Source organism: Medicago truncatula, chromosome 5 (genome assembly GCF_003473485.1).
Source record: "Medicago truncatula cultivar Jemalong A17 chromosome 5, MtrunA17r5.0-ANR, whole genome shotgun sequence".
Classification (NCBI taxonomy): Eukaryota; Viridiplantae; Streptophyta; class Magnoliopsida; order Fabales; family Fabaceae; genus Medicago; species Medicago truncatula.
This window is the reverse complement of record NC_053046.1, coordinates 28234655-28258974: the sequence shown is the minus strand read 5'-3', so window position 1 is coordinate 28258974 and position 24320 is coordinate 28234655. Positions and strand designations below refer to the sequence as shown.

At 30.8% G+C, this 24320-nt stretch overlaps 2 protein-coding genes across 2 annotated transcripts; both read left to right on the top strand.

Annotated features, from left to right (window-relative positions):
* The first annotated feature begins 4729 nt into the window (after positions 1-4729).
* On the top strand, positions 4730-9482 carry LOC25495057 (ribosomal RNA small subunit methyltransferase nep-1). The gene is made up of 8 exons (XM_013598613.3): positions 4730-4886; positions 7203-7325; positions 7512-7607; positions 7885-8029; positions 8148-8258; positions 8345-8430; positions 8515-8596; positions 9225-9482. The coding sequence occupies exons 1-8, from the start codon at positions 4740-4742 to the stop codon at positions 9302-9304; spliced, it is 870 nt and encodes a 289-aa protein (XP_013454067.2). The 5' UTR covers positions 4730-4739; the 3' UTR covers positions 9305-9482.
* Positions 9483-19106: 9624 nt separating this feature from the next.
* Positions 19107-22038, top strand: LOC25495056 (7-deoxyloganetin glucosyltransferase). Its single transcript, XM_013598612.3, has 2 exons — positions 19107-19705; positions 20886-22038. The coding sequence occupies exons 1-2, from the start codon at positions 19189-19191 to the stop codon at positions 21818-21820; spliced, it is 1452 nt and encodes a 483-aa protein (XP_013454066.1). The 5' UTR covers positions 19107-19188; the 3' UTR covers positions 21821-22038.
* Positions 22039-24320: the final 2282 nt, after the last annotated feature.

Here is a 24320-nt window from a genome sequence, read left to right as displayed (position 1 = left end):
GTATAGATTGTTGTTCTGATATTAGAAATAGGTTCTGAGTGAATACAACAAGTTAACTCATATCTGTAAACTAATTTGGGGAGTGAATTGAAGAAAAATGGGATTTTGGGGAAAAACCTGTTTTCTGCCCGTACAGAAGTTCATCGCTCGCCTCGTGAGTAGCTTGTGCTCGCCACGCGAGTGAGCAACTTCATGGCTCGCCTCACGAGCAGACCAACTCGCCGTGGCGAGCAACCCAGTTGAAAACATGATTTTTGAATTGTTGTTTTTGGGATAGTTTAATGTGCCTAAATGATTTTAACGATGACTGGAGCAAGTTTTAGGTTAAAAAGATGAATAGGGAGCTTAGAATTGAAGTTTGAGTGAGAAAAATGTCAAAACTCCCGAGAGCCCCATATTTTCACTCGCCTCGAGTTCGCCTTGAACTCGCCATGGCGAGTAACCTGTTTTGCGAGCTCGCCATAGCGAGCAGATGTGCTCGCGAGGCGAGCTACCCAGTTTTGTGTGCTGATTTCACTTATATGAATGGTAGTGATTGATGTTGTTGTTTTGAGCATAGTTATATTTAATTGTGCATTATTCTGGATTGTTGGATTGCTGGTTGTTGATGTTGTTGATGGTTGAATGTATGTTTTATTTATTGAATCATACATGTTGTGTAAATTGGAGTCATATGAAGAATGTATGCATGGTCAAGTTGTATGTAGATATACACGAGTGAGTCCATAGCATATGCATAAACAGCGGGAGGACTCATGTCATGGAGCACTAGTTGTTCACAGCGGTGAGGGCTTCGGTCCTGATGAATGCTTTAACCATTCAAAAGCGGTGAGAGCTTCGGTCCTGTTTGGTACCACATGCATATCTGCATTATTGAGGAGTCTTAGTGGTGTTGTCATGTCATGCATGAGTCTTGTTGTTGGTTGTAATTGTCATATTGATGATGTTGATGATGTTGTTTGATGAGTATATATTTATACATATATTACGATGAATTGATCTGATAGTGATGCTGTTGTTGCTTTGTAAAATATATAATTATATTTGCAAGATGATATATTGATGTTTATAGGGTGTTAGATTCAATTGAAGATTTTAATATCTATATTTTATTGTTGTGAATCTCACCATTTCTGCTTGAAAATGTTGCCCTTCCTATGGGTAACTTGCAGGTGATCCTGAGTAGTTGGTGGTGGCTCAAGTGTCGTGTCTAAGGCTCTGATACGTGGGATGAGAATTATTATTTATTATTGTTTTTCTTTCCTATGTATCAATTTTTGGAACTTGATGATGTGGCCCTATGATTGTTGGATTTCTTTGAGGAGACTTTTATGCCAGGATAATTTGATGGAGAATTTAACCGTTGTTGTTGTTGTTTAAATGCAAATATTCCGCTGCATAATTATTGAAGTTTATGAAAGATGTTTAATTAAATAGTTTCATATGCTATTTAAGGAATTTTAAAATGTAATGTAGCATGTCCGTTTGGTGCTTAACTCTGTTGAATTAATTATTATTTAATTACTTTTGGGTAACAGGGTGTTACATTTTCTTCACTTTGTATAACCAGAATGATATTTGTAGGAACATGAGAAACCTTTCTCAAAGTCAAAATTCCTTTGATTGATTTCTATTCTCCAAATCATATCTTTAATAGTGATGGAAGATTCTTGGACCATCATAAATCTTTTATGATAGAATCTCCAAACATTCTTGGACCAGAATGATATTTGTAGGAACATGAGAAACCTTTCTCAAAGTCAAAATTCCTTTGATTGATTTCTATTCTCCAAATCATATCTTTAATAGTGATGGAAGATTCTTGGACCATCATAAGTCTTTTATGATAGAATCTCCAAACATATGATCATGAATTTTCTTCTTTGATATTTTCTCCAATCAATATCATTAATGAATGACTTAATAAGTAATTCATTCATGAATTGATTTAAAGTTGATTCTAATCATTTTGATGAAATGATGAGACTAATTTCAAGTGTAATATGCATCTTCATCATGAGAACATTCTTTCACCGGAGTTAATAATGTTCTCTTCTATATGAGATGACAATACACTCTCGCTTAATTAACCTTGAATTATTTTGTTGATGATGTGATTTGTCTCATAATTTCTCTTGGTGATTGCACACAGTGTTTCTTGTTCATTGAGTGTCTTTCAAATATTAACCCTTTATTCCTCGAATCTTTTAAGGCTTTGTTGAAAACCATGTGGTGACGAGGATGAGTCAATTGATCAAAAATAAATATTCTTGTTGAATCTTCAATCAACACTCATTTGATTCAAACAATATTCTTTATATATCTTCTTTGAGCTTGTGATGCTACTGTTTTGGTATTCTTTCATTGAATACATATATATATATATATATATATATATATATATATATGCACTCGTAAGAGACTTATTTTTTGTCTACTTTTCTGAAAAGACTTAAGTGAAAACATTAGTAGATCACCATTCAGAAAACTTAGTGTTTATTCCATAAAGTTTATTATCATTAAAACATTCATCAAAAAGATTTTTGGTTTAACAATGTCCTGAAAAGGCGTAATGTCTCGTCGTCTCTCGTACGACCTCCAGATGACATGAGAATGGTCCAGTGAATCAATGGCATCTTTGTAGTGTCCAGGATAAGAAAAGGCTCTTGGAGGTTTCAATTAACTCACAAACGGGGCAATAGCATGGTCGCACTCATCATTATCAATCCTCGGAATGCGTCAGTTTGAATAACTGAAATGGCGGGAGGGTGTGTATCTGCAGACACTCCGACATTTAAGTTAGTAAGAGATCATAACGGGGTTTAGATGCACAAATATGTATCAGCGAGGAATAATGATGTGTTTTTTTATTTTTCATTGGGTTACCTAAAAATAAAAAGTCACCGGAATGTAATTATATTACCTTAAATAATAGGTCCAAAGCGAGATAAAGACATGATTATGAACATCGTATTGCTTATTTTTAGTAAATACAAGTGAAAATAGGGCTCATTAATCTGTATCAAAGCAAAATGATTTTGGCACCCGATAATTTAGAGATCACTTTTTAAGATTTTAGAAAAAGGTAGAATCAATTTTATGTTTCTTTATTGTAATAAAAATTGTTTCTTAAAAAATTACTTTGGTTGGATACAATTACATAAAAGAAATTTTTTGTTATAAAATACCTCAAGGCTGTTCGCCAAAGCCTTTGAAGAATATCCAAAAAAAATTAATTAAAAATGACTTGTTCGGCAAAGCTTAGCTCAGTTGGTATGAACAATGCATATTATATGTAAAGTTCGGGGCTTAAAAACCGGTCACCACAAAAAAAACATCGAAAAGAAATTAAAATTGTTGCTCGCCAAAGTAAATGTAAAACAAGGGTGTGTTTGGTTTGGAAGAGAAGTTGTGAAAAGAGCAATAGGTGAGAGAGAGTGGGAAGAGAGAAAAATGTGAGAAATAAAGTATATTTGATGGATTGTTTGGTAGAAGAGAAAGATTTGAGAAATAGAAGAGAGAAATGCATTTATTTTTGAAAGGACAAAAATACTCTTTAACCCAATAAACAAATACATAATTTAATGTTGTTTTGAAACACAATTTCTATCAATATTAATTTAATTTTACAATTAATTTTTTTTTCAAGAAGGTTAATTTAACAATTAAATGGTTGAACATGTTGTACCCGACTTGATATCTTTAGTAAAAGTCAATAGATGAGCATTTACATACCTTAACTCCTTCACACCATTGCTAGTCCCACCTGAACAAGCGTGGAACCAGTCTGCTTGCCCATCAGTACCTGACATGTTAGATCAATAAAAAGAGTGTCCGTCTTTTCGTTAGTTTTATATAAATTTTTTGATATAGATTAAATTTATAAGTATAATAAATATTTGTGACTTTTAAATGCAACAAACCATATTTATTGTTTTCAATTACAACATTAATATAACAAATACAACAAAAATATCTTATCCTTTTCAATAACACCAAAAATATATTATTATTATAGAATAATTTGTTTAAGGGTATAACTGAAATAATAAAAAAAGTCAGCTCAAAATCTCCCCAAAATCCCCTATTTTGTTTCTATAATAATGTTAAATGTTTTAAGGGTATAATTAGGATAACGAAAAAGTAAGTAAATATAGATATACTAATCTAGTTTGTTACACTTTTATTTTAATATTTGAATTTGCTCTTAATTATTTGTTATATATATTATTTGTATTAAAAGTAAAAAGTAATTTGAAAAGAGAAAAATGCAGTCAAATAGTAAAAAAATATTTTTTTTTATATATAATATAAATATATCATATAGATAAACGAGAGTCAAAGGTGAGAGAAGAAATTATTGTCTCTCTTTAAAAGCACAATTGAAAACTGATTCACTTTTGGCTTATATTTTGTCCACAGCCCACTTATACTTTTATTTATTTATAATATATCAAATCTAATATTCCGAACAAACCCTAAAACATATTTACTATAAATAAACCAAAACAAGTTTTACTTTTTCTGAAACCAGAAGAAGACACATCGTAAGTCTCTCTGTCGTTCTCGTCTCTCAATTCGATTTCATCTTCTTCCTTGTTACTTTTCTATTTCAATTTCAATATTATTCCTTTTCTTTTCTATTTCCTAACCACGTGTATATACATTTTTTTTTTTTTATGTTTTGCGATGATTTTAGTTGATACTTGATAATTGAGTGTCTTATAACTCCTGTTTTTATGCTAACCACAAATCTAAAGGAAAAAGATATCTACATCTCTAGGAACAACGGCGCTGCAGTGAGAAAGATAAAGAAGAAGACGGCCATTGTGACAACCCTAAACAAGCATACCTCGCAACTTTATTTTCTTCCAATTTTTGCTAAGGTAATGCCTCTTCTCACACAAATCCGGGCCAAGTCATTGGTTATAGTCTGATACTATAAATATTTGTGACTTTACAAACCATATTTTTTTTTTCAATCACAACATTAATGCAACAAATGCAACAAAAAAATCTTATCCTTTTCAATAACACCTACAATATAACATTATTATAGTAAAATTTGTTTAAGGGCATAACTGAAATAATCAAAATCTCCCCAAAATCCCCTATTTTGTTTCTATGATAATGTTAAATGTTGTTTAAGGGTATAATTAGGATATCGAAAAAGTGAGTATAGATATACTTATCTAGTTTGTTACACTTTTATTTTAATATCGTGTGTGTTACACTTTTATTTTCATATTTGAATTTACTCTTATTTATTTATTTATTTTTTGACAAAAACAAACTTAACTCATTTCATTAATAATAACAGTCTCAATGCAAGATGGCATATGATCATGAACATGGGGACAAGCATAAGATAATGACGCCCTTGCTAGTAGATGGGCAACACTATTTGCTTGTCTCCTAATAAAACTTATCTTAAAGTTTTTGTAGATTCTAAGTGAAGCTTTGCAAATATCAAGAATAGCGTCAAACATTGAATTGTTGTTGAGTCCCCTAGCTATGCCGTCAACCACTTGCTTGCAATCAAGTTCGATAGACATCTTAGATAGACCCATACTTCCAAACCATTTTATCGTCTCCTTTAGTTATATGTATTATTTGCATTAAAAGTAAAAAGTAATTTAGAAAGAGAAAAAGGCACCCAAGAGAGTCAATTTTTTTTTTATATTTTTTTTTTATATAAATATATCATATAGATAAACGAGAGTCAAGGGTGAGAGGAGAAATTATTGTCTCTCTTCAAAAGCACAATTGAAAATTGATTCACTTTGAGCTTATATTTTGTCCTCCGCCCACTTAAACTTTTATTTATTTATAATATATCAAATCTAATATTCCAAACAAACCCTAAAACATATCTACAATAAGGAAAATGTTAACTAGTGTCCTGGGACACTCGTCAAGGAAACCAAATATAATATAAGTACTTTGAAACTTGTGTAGTAAAAATTTAAAAAGTGTAAAAAATGATTTTTTCAATGCAAATATTTTCTTTTTTGTTTCCTTAACTGGTGCCTTGAGGGCACTAGTTAACAAGACCCTTACAATAAACCAAAACAAGTTTTACGTTCTGAAACCAGAAGAAGACACAAGCTGATTCTTCCACTCCTTGTCAACAATAATTCCTACCCCATTTTTCGATCTAACTTTGCCCGTGTAACAAAACATAAATTCCAAGATATCTAATTCTTATGCTTTTTCACTCACTTAGTTTCTTGTAGGCGTATGAAATTGATCCTCCTCCTAATCATAATGTCCAATATTTCCATACACTTTCCTGTAAGAGTGCTTGTGTTCCAAGTTCCGAAACGAATCATACTCTCCTAAACTAACTTCTTTACCCACTTTTCACAAAAATGAGGGAAACCTTGCTTATTTTTTACTGCATCTAGGCGGCAAAGCAGCGGCCTTTGCTCATTTCACGTTGTACTGCAAGCTATATATTGCGTTGCTTCCGGGCTTCACACTATTGCGCATTCAATTCATGTCACGTTTGCAGTTCAAACTTAACACAACCCTCTCCTTCTACCTGGGCTTGGGACCGGCTATGCATAACAAAACTAAAAACACAACCCTCTCCGTTTACCTGGGCTTGGGACCGGCTATGCATAGCAAAACTAAAAACACAACCCTCTCCTTTTACATGGGCTTGGGATTGGTTATGCATAGCAAAGCTAAACATATAGGCAGCATTATATATGATCCCTAATATTATACGAATGTTGAGGCTCTAGGAGTATTGTACCCATTTCCTTGTTTTTAGTATCTTCTCCATATTGTGAATGAATATCATGTTTTAAGAATGTAGAATATGATGGATATGTGTATTGTGAATCTCAATTATTTCCTAGCACATTGGGATGATATGGTTTGACTTTTCTATAATATGTCGTCTTTTGTGATGCTGTGACTGTTATATATATATATGGATTGACATGTTAATGGATTTTGTTGGTAAAAAAAATGGTATATAATGTCTCTCACACAAATGGTATACAATGTCTCGTTTTTTTAAAAAGTATTAACATAGTTGAGCTTGGTCATCTAGCAACAGTTGGAATCTGTTTCATTGATTCATGACATTTTTTGCAATCTGTTTGGTTCCTTTCCAAACCAGCGTAATCAACTTTAATTGGTTCAGGTGCTTGCTTTTTAGATTTCATTTTTTTTTTCTTTCTGTTCCACAGAATATGTTTTCAACACAGGATCAAGCGGTAGGGAATGAAGAGGTCGATAAATCTGTGGCAGAAATTCCGGGAGTGTATTTCATTATCGAGAATGCCTCGTTTGTTGTGGCTTGTCTTTACAAAGTCAGTACTTTTCTTTTCCCTCTCAGTTTCATCTGATGAAATTTTTATTGAAGAGAGTGAAATTTGTATATTTTACATGCCTTTTTTTTTTTTCTTTTTCGGAGAGTAACTCTATCAAATCTTCATCCGAAGTTTCAAACTCAGCCTTTATGTAGTTCTGACTAACTGTTGCATGTCTTATTTCAGAATTACCAGATTTTGGATTCAGAGGAGCATGTTGATTTTCTGCGGAGGAAAAATATGAATTTTCCTGATGATCATAGGCCAGATATTGTTCATCAGGTTAGCTACTGTTTTCATTACTTTGACAATGAGCTGATTTCATGTTTTGGATTTTTTATTGCTGGATTGCCCAAAGGTGCGATGTTAAGATGAAAACTTGTTCCTGAAGAGTCTAATTACAACCTAGCTTTTGCCGTTTCTTCGAATAGTTATATTCTGTTTTATGTTCCATTGTAGTTTTCTTAGAAAAGTGTTGTGTAACATATCCCAAAAAAGTTTGAAAGATTATTATCTCGTTTTCTTGATGTACCTGACTCTGAATGTATATGGAATTTAGGCTCTCCTTGCAATAATGGATAGTCCTCTTTGCTTGTCTGGTAGAGTAAGCGCTGTATTCATCCGAACCGATGAAGGAATTCTTATTAAAGTTGATCCACAAGGCAGGATACCAGAAACTTTTGGAAAGTTTTGTAATATGATGTGTAAGTTTCTCTATTCATGAAATGTATTATCCCATAATCCATTCTCATTCTTGGCTTTGATCATCATATTGACATCTTTGCTTTTCTCCCACTTCAAAATACCTAATAATTATTTTAGCGGAGTTGCTGCAAAAATCCAGTATCAAATCAAAGGGCAATGAGGGAAGGCTTTTTGAGTTAATTCAAAATCCTGTGACTCAACACTTACCGGTCAACTCGCTTAAAATAGGTGAGTATTATAACTAGGCAATGGTAGAATGTCAATGTCTTCTGTGAAGCGTTTTCTTATGACGTGACACTCTTATGCTGTTGTAGGTCTTTCGTTTAACTCGCCAAAGGCAGTTAAAATAAACGACTTTGTTGCTGCTAACTGTGATAATCATAAGAGTCTTGTATTTGTGGTAAGCTTTTGCAAGTCTTTATATACACTTTACAGATGGGATCATTTTTGTTATTTCTTGATCGACTGTTGTCTGCTTCTTCAGGTTGATGCAATGGCTCATGGAAAAGTTGATGCAATGGCTCATGGAAAAGTTGATGCTGACTACATTGATGATTTCATATCAGGTTATTACTTGAACAATTTTGTGTTTATTTCAAATCCAAGTTTTGCTGTATTGTTTGTTAATGATTGACATGTCTTTTGCATATGGGAGAGAACAAAGTTCATATGATATGCCCATTCGAAATATGGTTACATTGCTTATTGTATATGGGAGAGAATGAAGTTCTTGTGATGTCATTCTTTCTAGCATATCAAACAAATTACTCATTTTAGTAGAAGTAAAAATGAGTGTCTGAAATGGCTATATCTTAATCTTGTGTATTGGATATTGAGCAATGCCTGATTGCACTAGTTAAGTTGCCATAACATTACATATATTTACATATCAAACTATGTCAAAATAATGACTAATCCACGTTGCATATAGATATATATATATACCACATAAAACTCATACACAACCGTGATAACCGGCATTCGAACTCCAATCATAATTTTCAACCTAACAAGTTTTTCGGTTTAGCTGCACTTTACGGATATGGAAGTAATTTTTATTTTTTTCGGGGCTTAGGAAGTAAAGTTTTTAGTTACACACTATGGAGAATCAATCACAAACTTTTGGATTAATAAATCAAAGATACGATTATTAATTTATTATTCTAATTTTTCCCTTGTTTTGTTTGGCTATAGTTTCAGGTTATCCACCAAATGCTGACACTTGCCTCTATCGGATCTGCGATGCATTAGAGAGCTATTGGAAGATCTTTTAAATAAAAGATGGGTTTAAAGATGTTCTTTTTGTGGGAAGTTCTAATGTGTTCCCGATGGTTGTTTACTTTGTTTTGGTTTCTCATAATTATGTCCCTTCACTTAGATTGTCCTAGTCGAGACATGTTTGACACTAAATGTGGGTACATTTCCCCTTCATAAATTGAATTTGGTTCACAATGATGTGTGTGTACAACCCGTTGTGTATTTGGTGTTTACTTGTTCTATTAAATGAGAAAATAAACGTTGTAGTTTTCTATTTTGACCAAAATATAAGATATTCATTCATTTAAAATTTATTTAAATTGATAGTACATTGATACATGAGTTAATCTAAAATTAGAGATCTAAAGTCGAAAATTTTTTTTAGGAGATTAAAACAAAAAGTTGGTATAGACAATGCATAATATATGCAACGTTCAAGGTTCAAACTCCGGCCACCACAAAAAAAAAATGAAAAGTTGAAATATTTGTAGGAATCAATAACATATTTAACCCTAAATTCTTTTGTTAAAAAAAGAAACAAACAAGTTATTGATTCTAAACAAGAAATTTTAAGGATTTGTCAAGTAGTTGATTTATTTTTTCATAGTCAAGTAGTCTAATAGTTAGAGCTCATACATTATAATGTGGAGAAGTAGGGTGTTTGGGGTTCGAACCCCGGCCCCTACATATAATATGCAATATCCCTACCAATTGAGTTAAGCTCACGGGGATTGTTAAGTACTTCTTCTTTGATACAACTTATGCCGGGAGGATAGTCGTTTGATTATATATATCATGTATATTCGATACATATTTTTTAAACAATTTGTGTATTTAATACATTGTAATTTTAAAAAGCAACTTTTTATATATTAAACTTATCTATGAAGTAATTATCAAAAGTTTAAGAAATAAATTTACACAATTTTGAATATGTTATTTTCATCTTTAGTACCTTAAAGATGTGTTCAGGGTTCATGTAAACATTTTCCATAAATATATAACTATATATGTGCAATCAAATCTTCTGTTCAAATATATCGTCAAGAGTGGTTTGATTGAGGTCTAGCATATGCCACGCCACTCGTGACAAAAGAAAAAAAATTTAATACATGCTTTGATCCCTTAACTTATTTTTTGTTTTCATTTTGGTTTCCTAATTATAAAGTGACTTAATTTAGTCCTATAATTCTTCTATCGTTTACAATTGTGGTCCCCTCTGTTATTTTTTAACCTTAAATGTCTAATGTGAACGAATTTATAAGTATCTACCATAGACTTCATTAAATTTTTTAATTTTAACCGTTTGATCTTTTTTTAAAATAAAGATTGTTGGATGACAGACGGAGGGATCTATTATAGCTTATAATAAACAACAACCGCCTAATTATTTTCTTCATCTTCTTCCCCTATCAATCTTCTTCACCTGCATCTTTATTCATCTTCATCTTAAACAAAAATCCAGAAAATTAAAAAACTCCATAGCTATTTTCCAGAAACCCCAACACATCAAATTTCAAAAAAGATTGCAAAAACAAAATCAAAACATTCAATTTGCAGAACAAAAAAAGCCATATGTGAATTTCTTGAATTTAAAAATAAAAATAAAAAGGAAAGAAAAAATGAACAGGCATGCAAGGATGATTCCCAGCAACCGAAATTTCTTCTGCTTCTCATCCTTCTCATTCATCTTTGTTAAACCCAAAAGAAATCATTTTCTAAAATCATTCATAATAAAATAGATCCTCCAGAGTCCACTCAACAACCCTTTCATCAAACATACAAATCAAAGACTCTCAAGCTCATGTAAGGAATTGCAAAGGTGGGTTTTTTTTCTTTCTAATAATGGAAAGCGATCTCCTTCGTCTTCGAACTCGGATCGGATTGATGATCTTGGTTTTTTTTTTCTTCTTAATGAATTGCAGATCTGAATTTATTTTTTCATCTTTCTTTTCTAATGAAACGTGAAAAACAATCCTGGAAGGAAAGGAGAAGAATTTGTGGATGAATTAAAATGGGTATGTGTTGGATTTTGAGCTGCAGGAACTATGGATAAAGAACACATAAATATGTTGCTATTTTGAAAGAAAAAAGATTGAAGAGGACGAAAGGAACAGACGGGAGAGAAGAGATTTTTTTTTATTTCTATTTTTATTTTTAGGTAATTTAATTGAAATAATCATATGTTGCGAGTTCATTCTATATATGTGCGCTTTCTAAATCCAACCCTTGATCATTCATCTTAAGTGACACGTGGATAATGGGTTAACGGTTTTTGAAAAAAGACCAACGAAAATGACCAAAATAATAAACGGTAGAAGAGTTATGAGGACCAAATATTAAGCTAAAAAAAATAAAAATTAAAAGCATAAAAACCGAGAATAGCAATCATATGATTTTCTTTTATATTTCCCATCATTGCTACACTACTCATTCCCTTAACCAGCAAATACTAGTATTTTCGAATGGATCATCTTATCTTATATATGCAATTCGCATAAAATTAAAGTAAAGTGTGATATTTCATCATTTAAATGAAAAAATAAATTGAATGGTGATAAATTACATTTTATGTGTGTAAACTACTTACTATATATAAAATATAGGGTTAAATATGTTTTTGGTCCCCATAAATATACAAACTTTTCGTTTTAGTCCTTCTAAAATTTTCCTTCAACTTTTAGTCCCTTAAAAATTTTCCATCTTCACTTTTGGTCCCTCTTTTAAAGTAAACTCATATGTAGAATTCATATTTTTGAATCAAATTTTCCAGAAAAATTCATAATATTATATGAATCTCTCCCAAAAAAAAAATAGAATTTTTTAACAAAACATAAATTTAATATGAATTTTTATATTTTTTATGGTTAAAAATTCATATTTAATTTATGTTTACTTAAAAAATTCTAAATTTTTTTGGGAAATGTTTTTACAATATTCTACACATTTCTGTACAATTTCGTTAAAAAAAAATACTAAAATTTACTTTAAAATAGGGACCAAAAGTAGTGATTCAAAATTTTATAGGGACTAAAAGTTGAAGGAAAATTTTAGAGGGACTAAAACGAAAAGTTGATATATTTATAGGGACCAAAAACATATTTAACCCTAAAATATAAATCTCTATAATTTTACCATTTTCCCCCTAAGAGGGGCATTTTTGTAATTTCCTATTGATGGGGTGTGGTTAGTGTCATCTCATCATTTTTAGGGTGCATTTCCCATTTAGCCCCTCACCATTTTTTTAAATTATTTTATAATTTTTATATTTTTAATAACTTTTATAATTTTTATATTTTTAATAACTTTTAACTATTTTCCAATTTTTTTTTTTAACTATTTTCAATTTTTTCACCCAAATTCAGTTGCTTCTACATTGCCGTGTTGGGAGATTAAGGTATCGTTTGACCCGGCTTTTTTCCAACTTCTATACATTTTTAAGGAGAAGTTAAGTCAAACACACTATCAATTATTTTAATTTCAATATTGTTTAATCATCACAACCTCACAAATATTTTTATTCACGCTGTCATTTAATGATACCAAATGCTTTTATTTCCTTTCGTCAACCTCGCAAATATTTACACACACATTAACACATTTAGAGTAATATTTTATGTCCGCCTGTCTGTGTTTTTGTTACGCTGATGCATATAATTATTTTTAGTGTTGCTTGGTTGAGTACTACCTCACCGATTTTTTTTAACTATTTTCCAATTTTTTCTCCCAAATTTAGTTGCTTCTACATTGCCCTTGTCGGAGATTAAGATACCGTTTGACCCGATTTTGTTTTTACTTCTCTACATTTTTAAGGAGAAGTTAGGTCAAACACAATATCAATTAAGTATTTACTAGAAAGGGAACATTTTTTAATGCATAAAATGGAATGGAATGAGCGTTGGTCAAAAGTTGTTGAATGGTACTTTAAAAAACTACTTCTCGATAATATATTTCACAAGCACCTCTGAACATTTTATTTTATTTTTTAATATTATATGCAATATGTTTTCTTTTCATTTAACTTTTTTTTTTTTTTGAACCGTTCCATTTAATTTTATTATCTTTTTTTCAAAAGAATTTTATTATCTTTTTATCACTTATATATTTAATCTCAATATTGTTTAATCATCACAACCTCACAAATTTTTTTAGTCACGCTGTCATTTAATGATACCAAATATTTTTATTTCCTTTCTTCAATCTCGCGAATATATACATACACACATTAACGTTTAAAGTAATATTTTATGTCCGTCTATCTGTTTTTTGTTACGCTAATGCATATAATTTTTTTTAGTATTTCTTGGTTGAGTTAAACCTCACCGATTTTTTTTTAACTATTTTCCAATTTTCATATTTTTAAAAACTTTTGAATATTTTCCAATTTTTTTATTTTTAACTATTTTCTAATTTTTTTTCTCCCAAATTCAGTTGCTTCTACACTGTCGTTGTGGGAGATTAAGATACCGTTTGACCCAGTTTTTTTCAACTTCTCTACATTTTTAATGAGAAGTTAGGCAAAATACAATATCAATTAAGTACCTAATAAAAAATGTACTTTTTTTAATGCATAAAATTGAATGGAATGAGCTTTGACCAAAAGTTGTTGAATGCTACTTCAAAATACTACTTCTCGACAATATAATTTATTTCACAAGTATCTCTCTTCAATTCACGTTGGGAACCTTTTCTTTTATTTTCTAATATTATATTTCAGTATGTTTTTTTCTTCCATTTAATTTTTTTTAGCCGTTCCATTTAATTTTTTTATGGAGGTTCCATTTAATTTTATTACCTTTTTTTCAAAGAAATTTTATTATCTTTTTATCACTTATATATTTAATTTAAATATCGTTTAATCATAACAACTTCACAAATATTTTTATTCACGTTATCATTTAATGATACAAAATATTTTTATTTTCTTTCTTCAACCTCGCAAATATACATACACACATATTAGCATTTAGAGTAATACTTTATATATATCATTAAATATTAAAGTAGTGTTAAAGTAGTAAAGTAGTGATAGAAAATTCATTCCTTGCATATCCTTTATGAATAACGATCCATAAGATATGCACTATTAAGTATTAAAGTAGTGTTAGTAATACTCACTTTTTATCGACTTAAATATGGTTGGTCTCACACCTTAAAAATAGATTCCACTTGAATTTTTGGATAATATATTGATTGCATCTAATAAGAGAATGTGTCTTAAAGATGGTGTTGAAAAAAGAGTGTTCCTAAGTATTAATTGTGATGCATGTATGATGACATCTAGTCATTACGTAATTTTTTATGTATTTTGATCATAATTTGGAGTTCACAAGACAACTTATGCAGCAAAAAGAACAGAAAATTGAAGAAAATACAAAGAAAGCAAAAACGTGTCACGATTTGGTAAAAACGTGACACGATTTTAGAAAACCAAAACATGCTTCGACATTGAGGAAAACGTGTCAAGATGACAAAATCGTGATACGATTTTAGGCGAATTTCTGTGCCTATTTAAGCTGAAGTCTATTCCAAAAATAAGGGTTACAATTTGGAGAGAGAAAAGTGTGATTTTGAGACTACAAGACGGCTAGAAGGGTGATTTCTTCACTCTTTTACCAGTTCATGTATGTATTGATTCCTCTAATGATTATGTTATTTGTAAACACCATTATGATTAGCTAAATCCATTAGAGGTTAGGTCTGAGATGATTCTTTGTAACTCTAATTGAAACATGTTGTTGTGAAACTCTATTTATTGTGAATGACAATCTAGTTTTAATTCAATTCAATTGTTCTTAATGCTTTTTATATCTTGATCAAATATAAACATGATTTAGTGAGAACGAATGACTACTGACCCTAGCTTTCGACTTAGACTTAATTGAATTGTTCTAATAAACATGGTTAGTCTAGGAATGGATAATCCTTTATTGGTGATATTAGGTTAACGTGCTTAAACCTTCAACGGTTATTAGACCACCTAAGGAATTACAGGTTGTAACCCTAGAAGAGGGTCCTAACTCAAGGGATTGATTATGACTATTTTGTTAACTATCGTAGAACTAATGAATCATTCATAAGAATAGGTGCAGTATACCAATTAGGGGAACATAGATGATTCGAAAGACCTAAACTCATCTCTCTCTCTCTCTCTCTCTCTCTCTCTCTCTCTCTCTCTCTCTCTCTCTCTCTCTCTCTCTCTCTCTCTCTCTCTCTCTCTCTCTCTCTCTCTCTCTCTCTCTCTCTCTCTCTCTCTCTCTCTCTCTCTCTCTCTCTCTCTCTCTCTCTCTCTCTCTCTCTCTCTCTCTCTCTCTCTCTCTCTCTCTCAAAACCAATCTTTAATTTCTATCATTACTTTTATGCAAACAAAACCAATCAACTGCCTAGTGGCAAATCAAAAGAACTTTTATACATCCTAACTTACAACGTAATTGAATTATTGAGATTAAAACCAGTCCTTGTGGGAACGATATTTTTACTACTTCGATAGTATTTGGTACACTTGCCAAACTTCTATCATTGTACTACATTAACCAAGAAGGAAATCCAAGCCAAAAAATTTCTCTTGATTAAGTTGTCAGTTATTGAAAGACGGTTACGTAATAAACGTCAAATGAAGATGTTGACTTTTAAAGGAACCTCCTTGTGTCAACTGTAAACCCTAGTAATATTGTATTTTAAAAAGACATGAAGTCGTCAGATCCATCTATCGTTTACATTAGTCTGCAAGAAATCGGTAATAATTAAGGTTCTCATTGGCTCTTTGTATTTTAAAAAGTCATGAATTTGTCGAATCCATCTGACGTTTACATTAGCCTGCAAAACAATCGGTATAATTAAGGTTCTCATTGTCTCTTTTACGAGTGGTTCACCCTACCATTAATTTGTATGGTTATGACTTGAGATTTTCTTGAGAGATTTATTTGTTTCATTTTCCGGTCTAGTATCACTTGTAGAATAAATAGTTAATTATTTCCTCTGTTCCTTTTTAATTGTCACTTTTTGATATTTTACACAAACCAAAACATTCAATAAATCTTACTACTTTTGATACAATAATTTATCCTTTTCCAATAATAACATCATTCATTTAATATCTTGTTTCATATATTTCTCTCTGTAATAAATAACTAAGGGTGATATTGGTAAAAACAACATTTAATGCTGCATTGAACTTTGAAAGTGACAGTTAAATAGAAACAAAAATTTCTACAAAAGTGATACTTAAAATTAAAAAGGAACGGAGATAGTAGTATTTATTTGACGGTGTAAATTTTATTTGTACAATTTGATAGTGTAAATTCATTGTATTTGTATATAATTGAGTTGTATTATTTAAAAATCAGAATATATGCGGCGGAAAAGCCAGGACAAAGGGACTGCAGGAGCTCTGGTGACATGAAGAAAGAAAATAAATGAAAAAACAAGTTGGTAAAAATAAAAATAATAAATAAAAAGAAAATAGAGGAACCCATAATTAAGCTACGTGTTATGAAGATGAACCACAAAGAGGGTGGCACTTGCATAATATATATATATATATATATATATATATATATATATATGGATTTGCTAGAACACACCCACTAGTTTTTATGTGGGAGTGTTTTAACAAGTTATAACTAAAAAATTAATAAATACACCTTAAGGTGTATGTTGCTATAACACACCTTCTAAAAAACAAGTGGGTGTGTTCTAGCAAATCCTATAGGCATTTGCTAGAATACAGCCACTTATTTTTTTAGGAGTATTTTAGCAAATGAATAACTAAAAAGTTGTTAAATACACCCTAAGGTGTAGCTTTGCTAAAACACTCCCACATAAAAATTAATGGGTATATATATATATATATATATCGAGTTTTTCTCTTTCTCTCCTTCCTCATTCTCAAACCCTAGGTGTCACCACCTTTCTTCTCTTTATTTGTGGAAGATGGCTGACTTATGGTCAATACCTTTTCGAATTGTTTTCCTTTCTTTTTCAGTTAAATAAGTGATTTCCACATATTTTCAGTCTTCTTTCGTTTGTTTTTCTAATCTCGTCGTCTTTGTACGACAATGTTAGTTTTTATTTTTCGTCTTCGAGCCGTGTGTTTTTTTATTTCTCGTCTTAATGTGGTGTTTATTTGATTCAGGTGGAAATATTATCTTTGAGGAAATGCAGATTCAATCAATGACTTTAGTGTTGTCAACGTTGTAGATCAAGATGCATGAGTATTATGGAGACTTGAATATTGTCATGCTTGTAGACATATGTACTATGTTGTTTTAGGCGGCTATTAACATGGATGTTGCGAGTTTGTTCACACATTCACCATTTTTGTTTTTAGCGAATATAAATTTGTATTGTATCAAGGTATTATATCAATTTTAATGAATGAATATCATTTATTTTTTTTAAGAAAAAAGGTAATACGGCCATTTTAGGATGCATTTTTCCTTTCTAATTCTACCACTTCATTTAAACCATTTTATTATTTTTATTTAAATTATCAATTCAAAAATTAGTTTAATCTCATTAAAATAGAACCAATCTACAACAATAGGAGGGACATTATGTTGATCTCACATATACTATATATAAAGAGAAGAAGGAATTTTGGGATGAATTTTTTATTATCCAAATTATACCTTTAAACAAAATTTTCAATAATAGTGCTTATTGTTTTTATTAAGTGCATAAAAATGTTTATTGTTGATATCATTAAAAAATAAAATAAAAAATCCTTTTTAATGTGATGAATCTCATTAGTGCAATAAGAAGAGAGGACATACGGATACAAATTGCTTGCTTAAACACTAATATATATAGTTAAAATTATAGAAACATCAACATGGACTCGAACTCATAGATAAATCAATTTACCTTCGTCCCAATAGAATTGTATTTTATCTTTTTTTTTTTTTTTTTTAAGAATTTAAAATGGTATATATTAACAACGGCGGTGTAACACTCCTAAGTACAACATGTAACAAAGAAGTCACCCCGGTAGCAAACAGTCATATAAATAATTTACAAGAATCAGTCGATACCCAAACAATGTAAATGGTCCGACCACCAACTCTGAGAACCATACACAAACATGGTGTTATGAGCCTTTAGCCAACATAAAGAATGATATTTTGCCTTTTCTAATAGCTGATCAATAGATGTTTCTGTGTTATTAAATAACCTGTTATTATGTTCCGTCCACAGAAGCCAAACCAAAGCAGCCAAATCAATTGGAGGAACGACCGACGAGCCTTTGAATAACCTGAATAATGAATGAATTGATAAAAATGGTCACCAATGTTTTGAGGATCTACGCCACATATACCAATCCAAGACCGGATATGCTGCCAAAGAGAACTGAAGACCTCCCAATGCAAGAACAAGTGTGATGCCGATTCAGCTGTTCCGCAACCCGAAACGCAAGTGTTGACCGTAGCTTGAATTGTATTTTATCTTTATTTCTCTCATAGTTTTTATATATGATAATTTACATACATTTTAAAATGTAGTAGAATTGTATTTTATCTTTATTTCTCTCATGTCTTCAAAAAAAAAACATCTTCATTTCTCTCATAGTTTTTATATATGATAATTTACATACATTTCAAAAGTACATTTAAAAATCAAAGACACCGTATTATATATAAGAGTCTCCACAAATATTATGTGATAAAATATCATTGGACAATATGTAATATTATTTTATATTACCTATCAATTAAACTCATAAAGAATTAATAAAAAATATATAATATTCATTCCCCTAAAAAAATATGCGTGGAAGAAAAAATCTATCAACCACCACTCTCTCATATCATCTATAAAATAAAGCTGTTGTGGGAAAGATAAAACTCACACCACCAAGCAACTCCTTGGTATATCATTTACATTTGTAAAGAACTAAAACACAATGGGTTCTTTAGGGAAAAAAGAGAACAAACCTCATGTTGTGTGTGTTCCATTTCCAGCACAAGGTCACATAAATCCAATGCTCAAACTTGCAAAACTTCTTCATTTCAAAAGTGATTTTCATGTCACCTTTGTTAACACTGAATACAATCACAAACGTCTTCTTAAAGCTAGAGGTCCTAATTCTCTCAATGGTCTACCCTCTTTTCGTTTTGAAACCATTCCTGATGGTCTACCTGAGTCTGACTTGGATTCAACACAGGATATTCCTTCCTTGTGTGAGTCCACTAGTAAAACTTGCCTACCTCACTTTAAGAAACTTATATCAAAACTTAATAATGCTATAGACACCCCTCCTGTTACTTGCATTATTGGTGATGGTGTTATGAGTTTTACTATAGATGCTGCTGAAGAACTTAACATACCTGCTGTGCTTTTTTGGACCACTAGTGCTTGTGGCTTCATGTGTTACATGCAGTTTCGTCAGTTAATTGAAAAGGGCTTAACACCACTCAAAGGTACATAAAATTTATCTATATTCTTATGCCATATAAGGCAAACCGCCTAATAAATATGGACTTTCCATAATAGGATTATTTTTTGCTTGCATATTGCAACTTTGTCGGTTTCATATTGACTATCACTTAGTAAGAGAAAAATGTTTTTAATATAATATGATTTATTGTACTTCAATTCTATCCTCAAATTAATATGTAAAAAAACCTAAATTAATGTAATTTATATCACTCACGAATTCATCATACTCCACTATATAATTGTCATAGTGGTAATTAGCACCCGATAATTGGTATGATAATTCTGTAAAATTGTTTTACATTGTGTGAAATTATTTAAAGTAACACTAAATATTAAACAAAGGAAATAATGATTCGCCCAAAAACTTCTAACTAATTAAAGGTGTTTAACTAAGGAGGGATTTGAAATTGAGATCAAACAAAAGAGGAGATTGAAAAATAGAAACAGTCTTTTTGATTGCACAAGAGGTACACCTGACATGACATTTAAGCCGTTCCAGAAGTTTTTTTTTCTTTGTTCAGATAGCCTAATGGCGAGAGCTTACACATTTTTAATATGGAGAAATGGAGTGTCCGGGGTTCGAACCCCGACCCCTGCATAATTATGCATTTGTCGCTACCAACTGAGCTAAGCTCACGGGGACAACTATATCTATCTCAAAAAAAAGAGTGCAATTTTTTCTGTCAAATTAAAAAAGTACAACATTTTTTACACGCAACTTTTTTTAATCTAAAAAAATAAGGTCTACCAAGTTGTATTTACTATGTGGTAATGGAAATCTTCATGGTATTTCAGAAATATCTATAAATTATGTTATTCGGTTTAATCTTTATCTTATTATTTTTTTGGTGCAATTCGTTTTTTTTTTTGGTGCAATTCTATATCTTATTTTATTGTAACGATATCATTTATAATTTTTTTTTCTCTACATATAAGTCTTTTAAATTGCTCTAAAAAAAAAAAAAGTCTTTTAAATTATCTTACTTAACATGTTCCTTTCCCGATAGATTTTGAAATGAATTGTAACATCAAGCATATGGTTTCGTTGTATCATAGTTATATATAAAAAAAAAGTTGTTCTATCATATTAGTTTAATTAATTGAATGTATTCTGTGTGTTTTTTATTTTTTAACTAATGGATTTTTGTGTTTGACATGTAGATTCAAGTTATTTAACAAATGGGTATTTGGAGACTACAATTGATTGGGTACCAGGCATAAAAGAAATCAGACTAAGAGACATCCCAACTTTCATTAGAACCACAGATCCAAATGATATTGTGCTAAATTTTGCATTAGGTGAATGTCAAAGAGCTCTAAAAGCTTCAGCAATAATTTTAAACACATTTGATGCATTAGAACACAACGTTTTAGAAGCATTCTCATCCATTGATAATTTACCTCCAGTTTATTCAATTGGTCCAATAAATTTTCTCTTAAAAAATGTGACTGATGAAGAATTGAACTCTATTGGATCCAACCTATGGAAAGATGAGACAGATTGTTTAGAATGGCTAGCAAGCAAAGAACCTAATAGTGTTGTTTATGTCAATTTTGGAAGTATCACTGTTATGACAAATGATCAATTAGTTGAATTTGCATGGGGACTTGCTAATAGTAAAAAAACATTTTTGTGGGTAATAAGACCAGATCTTGTGAGTGGTAAAAATGCTGTTTTACCTCAAGAGTTTTTGGAAGAGACCAAAAATAGAGGTTTATTATCAAGTTGGTGTCCACAAGAGGAAGTTTTAGGTCATTCATCAATTGGAGGGTTTTTGACACATAGTGGTTGGAATTCAACGTTAGAAAGTGTTTGTGGTGGTGTTCCAATGATATGTTGGCCTTTTTTTGCTGAACAACAAACTAATTGTAGATTTTGTTGTAATGAATGGGGGATTGGTTTGGAAATTGAAGATGCTAAGAGGGATAAAATTGAGATTCTTGTGAAGGAGTTAATGGAAGGAGAAAAGGGTAAAGAAATGAAAGAGAAAGCTTTGAGGTTGAAAGAATTGGCACATGATAATGCTTATGGGGCATTTGGATCTTCATTGGTGAATTTGGACAACATGATTCATCACGTGCTATTATTGTCATAAATTTCCAAAATGTTACTTTCGTAGTGTGTTGTTATGTGTCTATGTGGGTTCTATTCTATTAATTCTATTGGTATGGATATATATGGATGCTTCTAGGTGGGAAGGGTTCTTGTTTGTTGTTTAAGTTTAATGCAAATAAACTTTATGATATGCATTGTTGTATTAAATTGATCACATTGGTGAGATATAATTAATAAATTATCTTATTTATTATAAAACTTTGTCATTTTTTCTTCTAAAAAACAATCTTTATTATTTTTCACTTGATGAAAGTTGGTCGAAAGAAGAGGTTTGACTCTCATAATATAGGTGATTTAATATTCGAATCTAGATCGATAAAAATATTCATATTAGTGTGCAATACACTTTCATGAATGTTGTGGTGGTCAATTTGATTCTATAATGTCTTGTTAATAGTAAAAAAGTGCACATAAATTTCAAATTGTGTGTGAACACACTAAGTTTTAGGTTTGATTCATCTCCACCGGTTTATGTCAACCAAATACAAAAGGGTGTACATGCGAACCTCTTTCAAGATACTTCGGAATCCTTGACTTGACTTGCACATTTATAACAAGCGTATCATCAATTAAATGCAAGTAGTTTATAAAATAAAATTTTGTCAGTTTCCCTCGTGAACTAAAGAAAAGAAAGACTAATTTAGTATTATTTTCACCAAAATTTTGACTCACAAGAATGTAATTATATTCTACAATTTTCTTCCTCCAAAGTGTCTCTATTTATATAGAATCTAATGTCCTTATAGTGAAGATAAACAACTATTAGGTATAATTTCTTCTTGATAGACACAATTGTTACATTTTTTCAATAGTCAAACATTACATTCTTTCATTGAAAGATATCTATTTAATCATTATAACCTTTCAAAATTCCTCTCACAAATCGGTGGTTTCTGGATGGGAAGAATTATCCTATCCCAATTTGATTCTAGTTTGTTGTTTCGGTTTAATGCAAGTAACATCTTTTTGTAGATATTGTTGTGCTTAACAGAAATATAGCAATTTTTGTTGTTGTGTACAAATTTGAGTTATATGTCCCACATCAGATAAAAGAGTTAAGGTTTTGGGTAAGAGTGTGGTGTCTCTCTTGCTTGTGGGTTTGTTCTAGCCTTGATGTGGACGGTCCCCCAAGCTCCCCCATGACCCAACAATTTTTGTTGTTGTTCTACCTAAAAATAAATGACCAAAAAAAAAGTTCGAACCTTAAAAAAAAATAGAACAAAGCAAAATAGGCAATTTCCAACTACCAAAATCCTGGAAACCCAGCTAAACAATTTCCAAATTTTGCCCCATAAATTATATATCAAAATTTGAAGGTGTGAAGAGTTACTTGTGAAATTAAAACAAAGAAAATTCCACACTGATTGTTACTATATGTAAATTGTGCCAGATTTCTTTCGCACTGCATAGCATTGCACAACGGCGCTGTGGTAATTGTATTCATCATCGTTGTCATCATTGTCGTGCTCGTTAATTTATGGATTGCTCGTTAATTTATGGATAAAGAGTACACAATATTATTTTTTAAAATTTGAATATATTTAAGGATTGCTCGTTAATTTATGGATAAAAATCATGATTTCTTAAATAAAATTTCACACACAAAATTAGATTTAGGTGTAAATGAGCTAATTGATGCCGTCATAGTTGTTTGATTTTTTTTGCCAAATAGCTGGACTCACACTTTTAAGTGTCGAAAAATGAAAAATTCAGAGTTCGAATCGGTCTCTGCACATTATTATCCTTATAACTATCAACTAAGACGTACTTATAAGACTTTTTGTTATAATTTTAATTGTAAAATTAATTATAAAAAATAAAAAATAAAGAAATCAACAGAATATTATTAAATTTATTTAGTGACATAATTGATGCGAAACAAAATTTTAACAATTTTAATTTAGGAAATACTCACTCTACATATTCAACAAGTAAGTTGTTTATTGCTCAAAAAAAAAAAAAGTAAGTTGTTTATTACAACATTAATCAGAACTACATGTTTTAGATTAGTTTCTACTTCCTCGATGTTTGAAAAAGAATTTTTAATCCTGTCAAATACACTACAAGAAATATGGGGTTTTCCTACAAAAATTATCTAGTAAATTACCGAGGAAATTATCGACGAAAATTCGTCGGAAAGCAGATGCCAAGCAAAAGGGGTCCCACATTCAGAGAAAAGACTTGAAACAGAGGACGTGGCGTTATTTGGTTGGTTGTAGTTACCGAGAAATTATTTCCTCGGATTTACAACCAATGAATGAAGGGTATAGATTTTTTATTAATGGAGGTTAAATCTTAATAAAATCGGGTCATTGTCACATGTTCTTCGTCAAAAATCGGATTTAATTGTGGGTAATATTAATCTTCCTAACTCTCATCCTTCTGTTTTGAGTCATTGTTATATGTTCTTAGTCAAAAATCGAGTTTTCGGGCTACTTGATCGGATTGCTCCGAAACTTGCCCAAAAAATCAGAAAAAAT

Excerpts from the sequence above, each read along its gene's own strand:
- LOC25495057 (XM_013598613.3), top strand. The coding sequence starts at position 4,740 with ATGCTAACCACAAATCTAAAGGAAAAAGATATCTACATCTCTAGGAAC. Across the intron at positions 8,030-8,147 it reads AAAGTTTTGTAATATGATGT|CGGAGTTGCTGCAAAAATCC; the intron begins GTAAGTTTCTCT and ends TAATTATTTTAG. Across the intron at positions 8,597-9,224 it reads CATTGATGATTTCATATCAG|TTTCAGGTTATCCACCAAAT; the intron begins GTTATTACTTGA and ends GTTTGGCTATAG.
- LOC25495056 (XM_013598612.3), top strand. The coding sequence starts at position 19,189 with ATGGGTTCTTTAGGGAAAAAAGAGAACAAACCTCATGTTGTGTGTGTT. Across the intron at positions 19,706-20,885 it reads GGGCTTAACACCACTCAAAG|ATTCAAGTTATTTAACAAAT; the intron begins GTACATAAAATT and ends TTTGACATGTAG.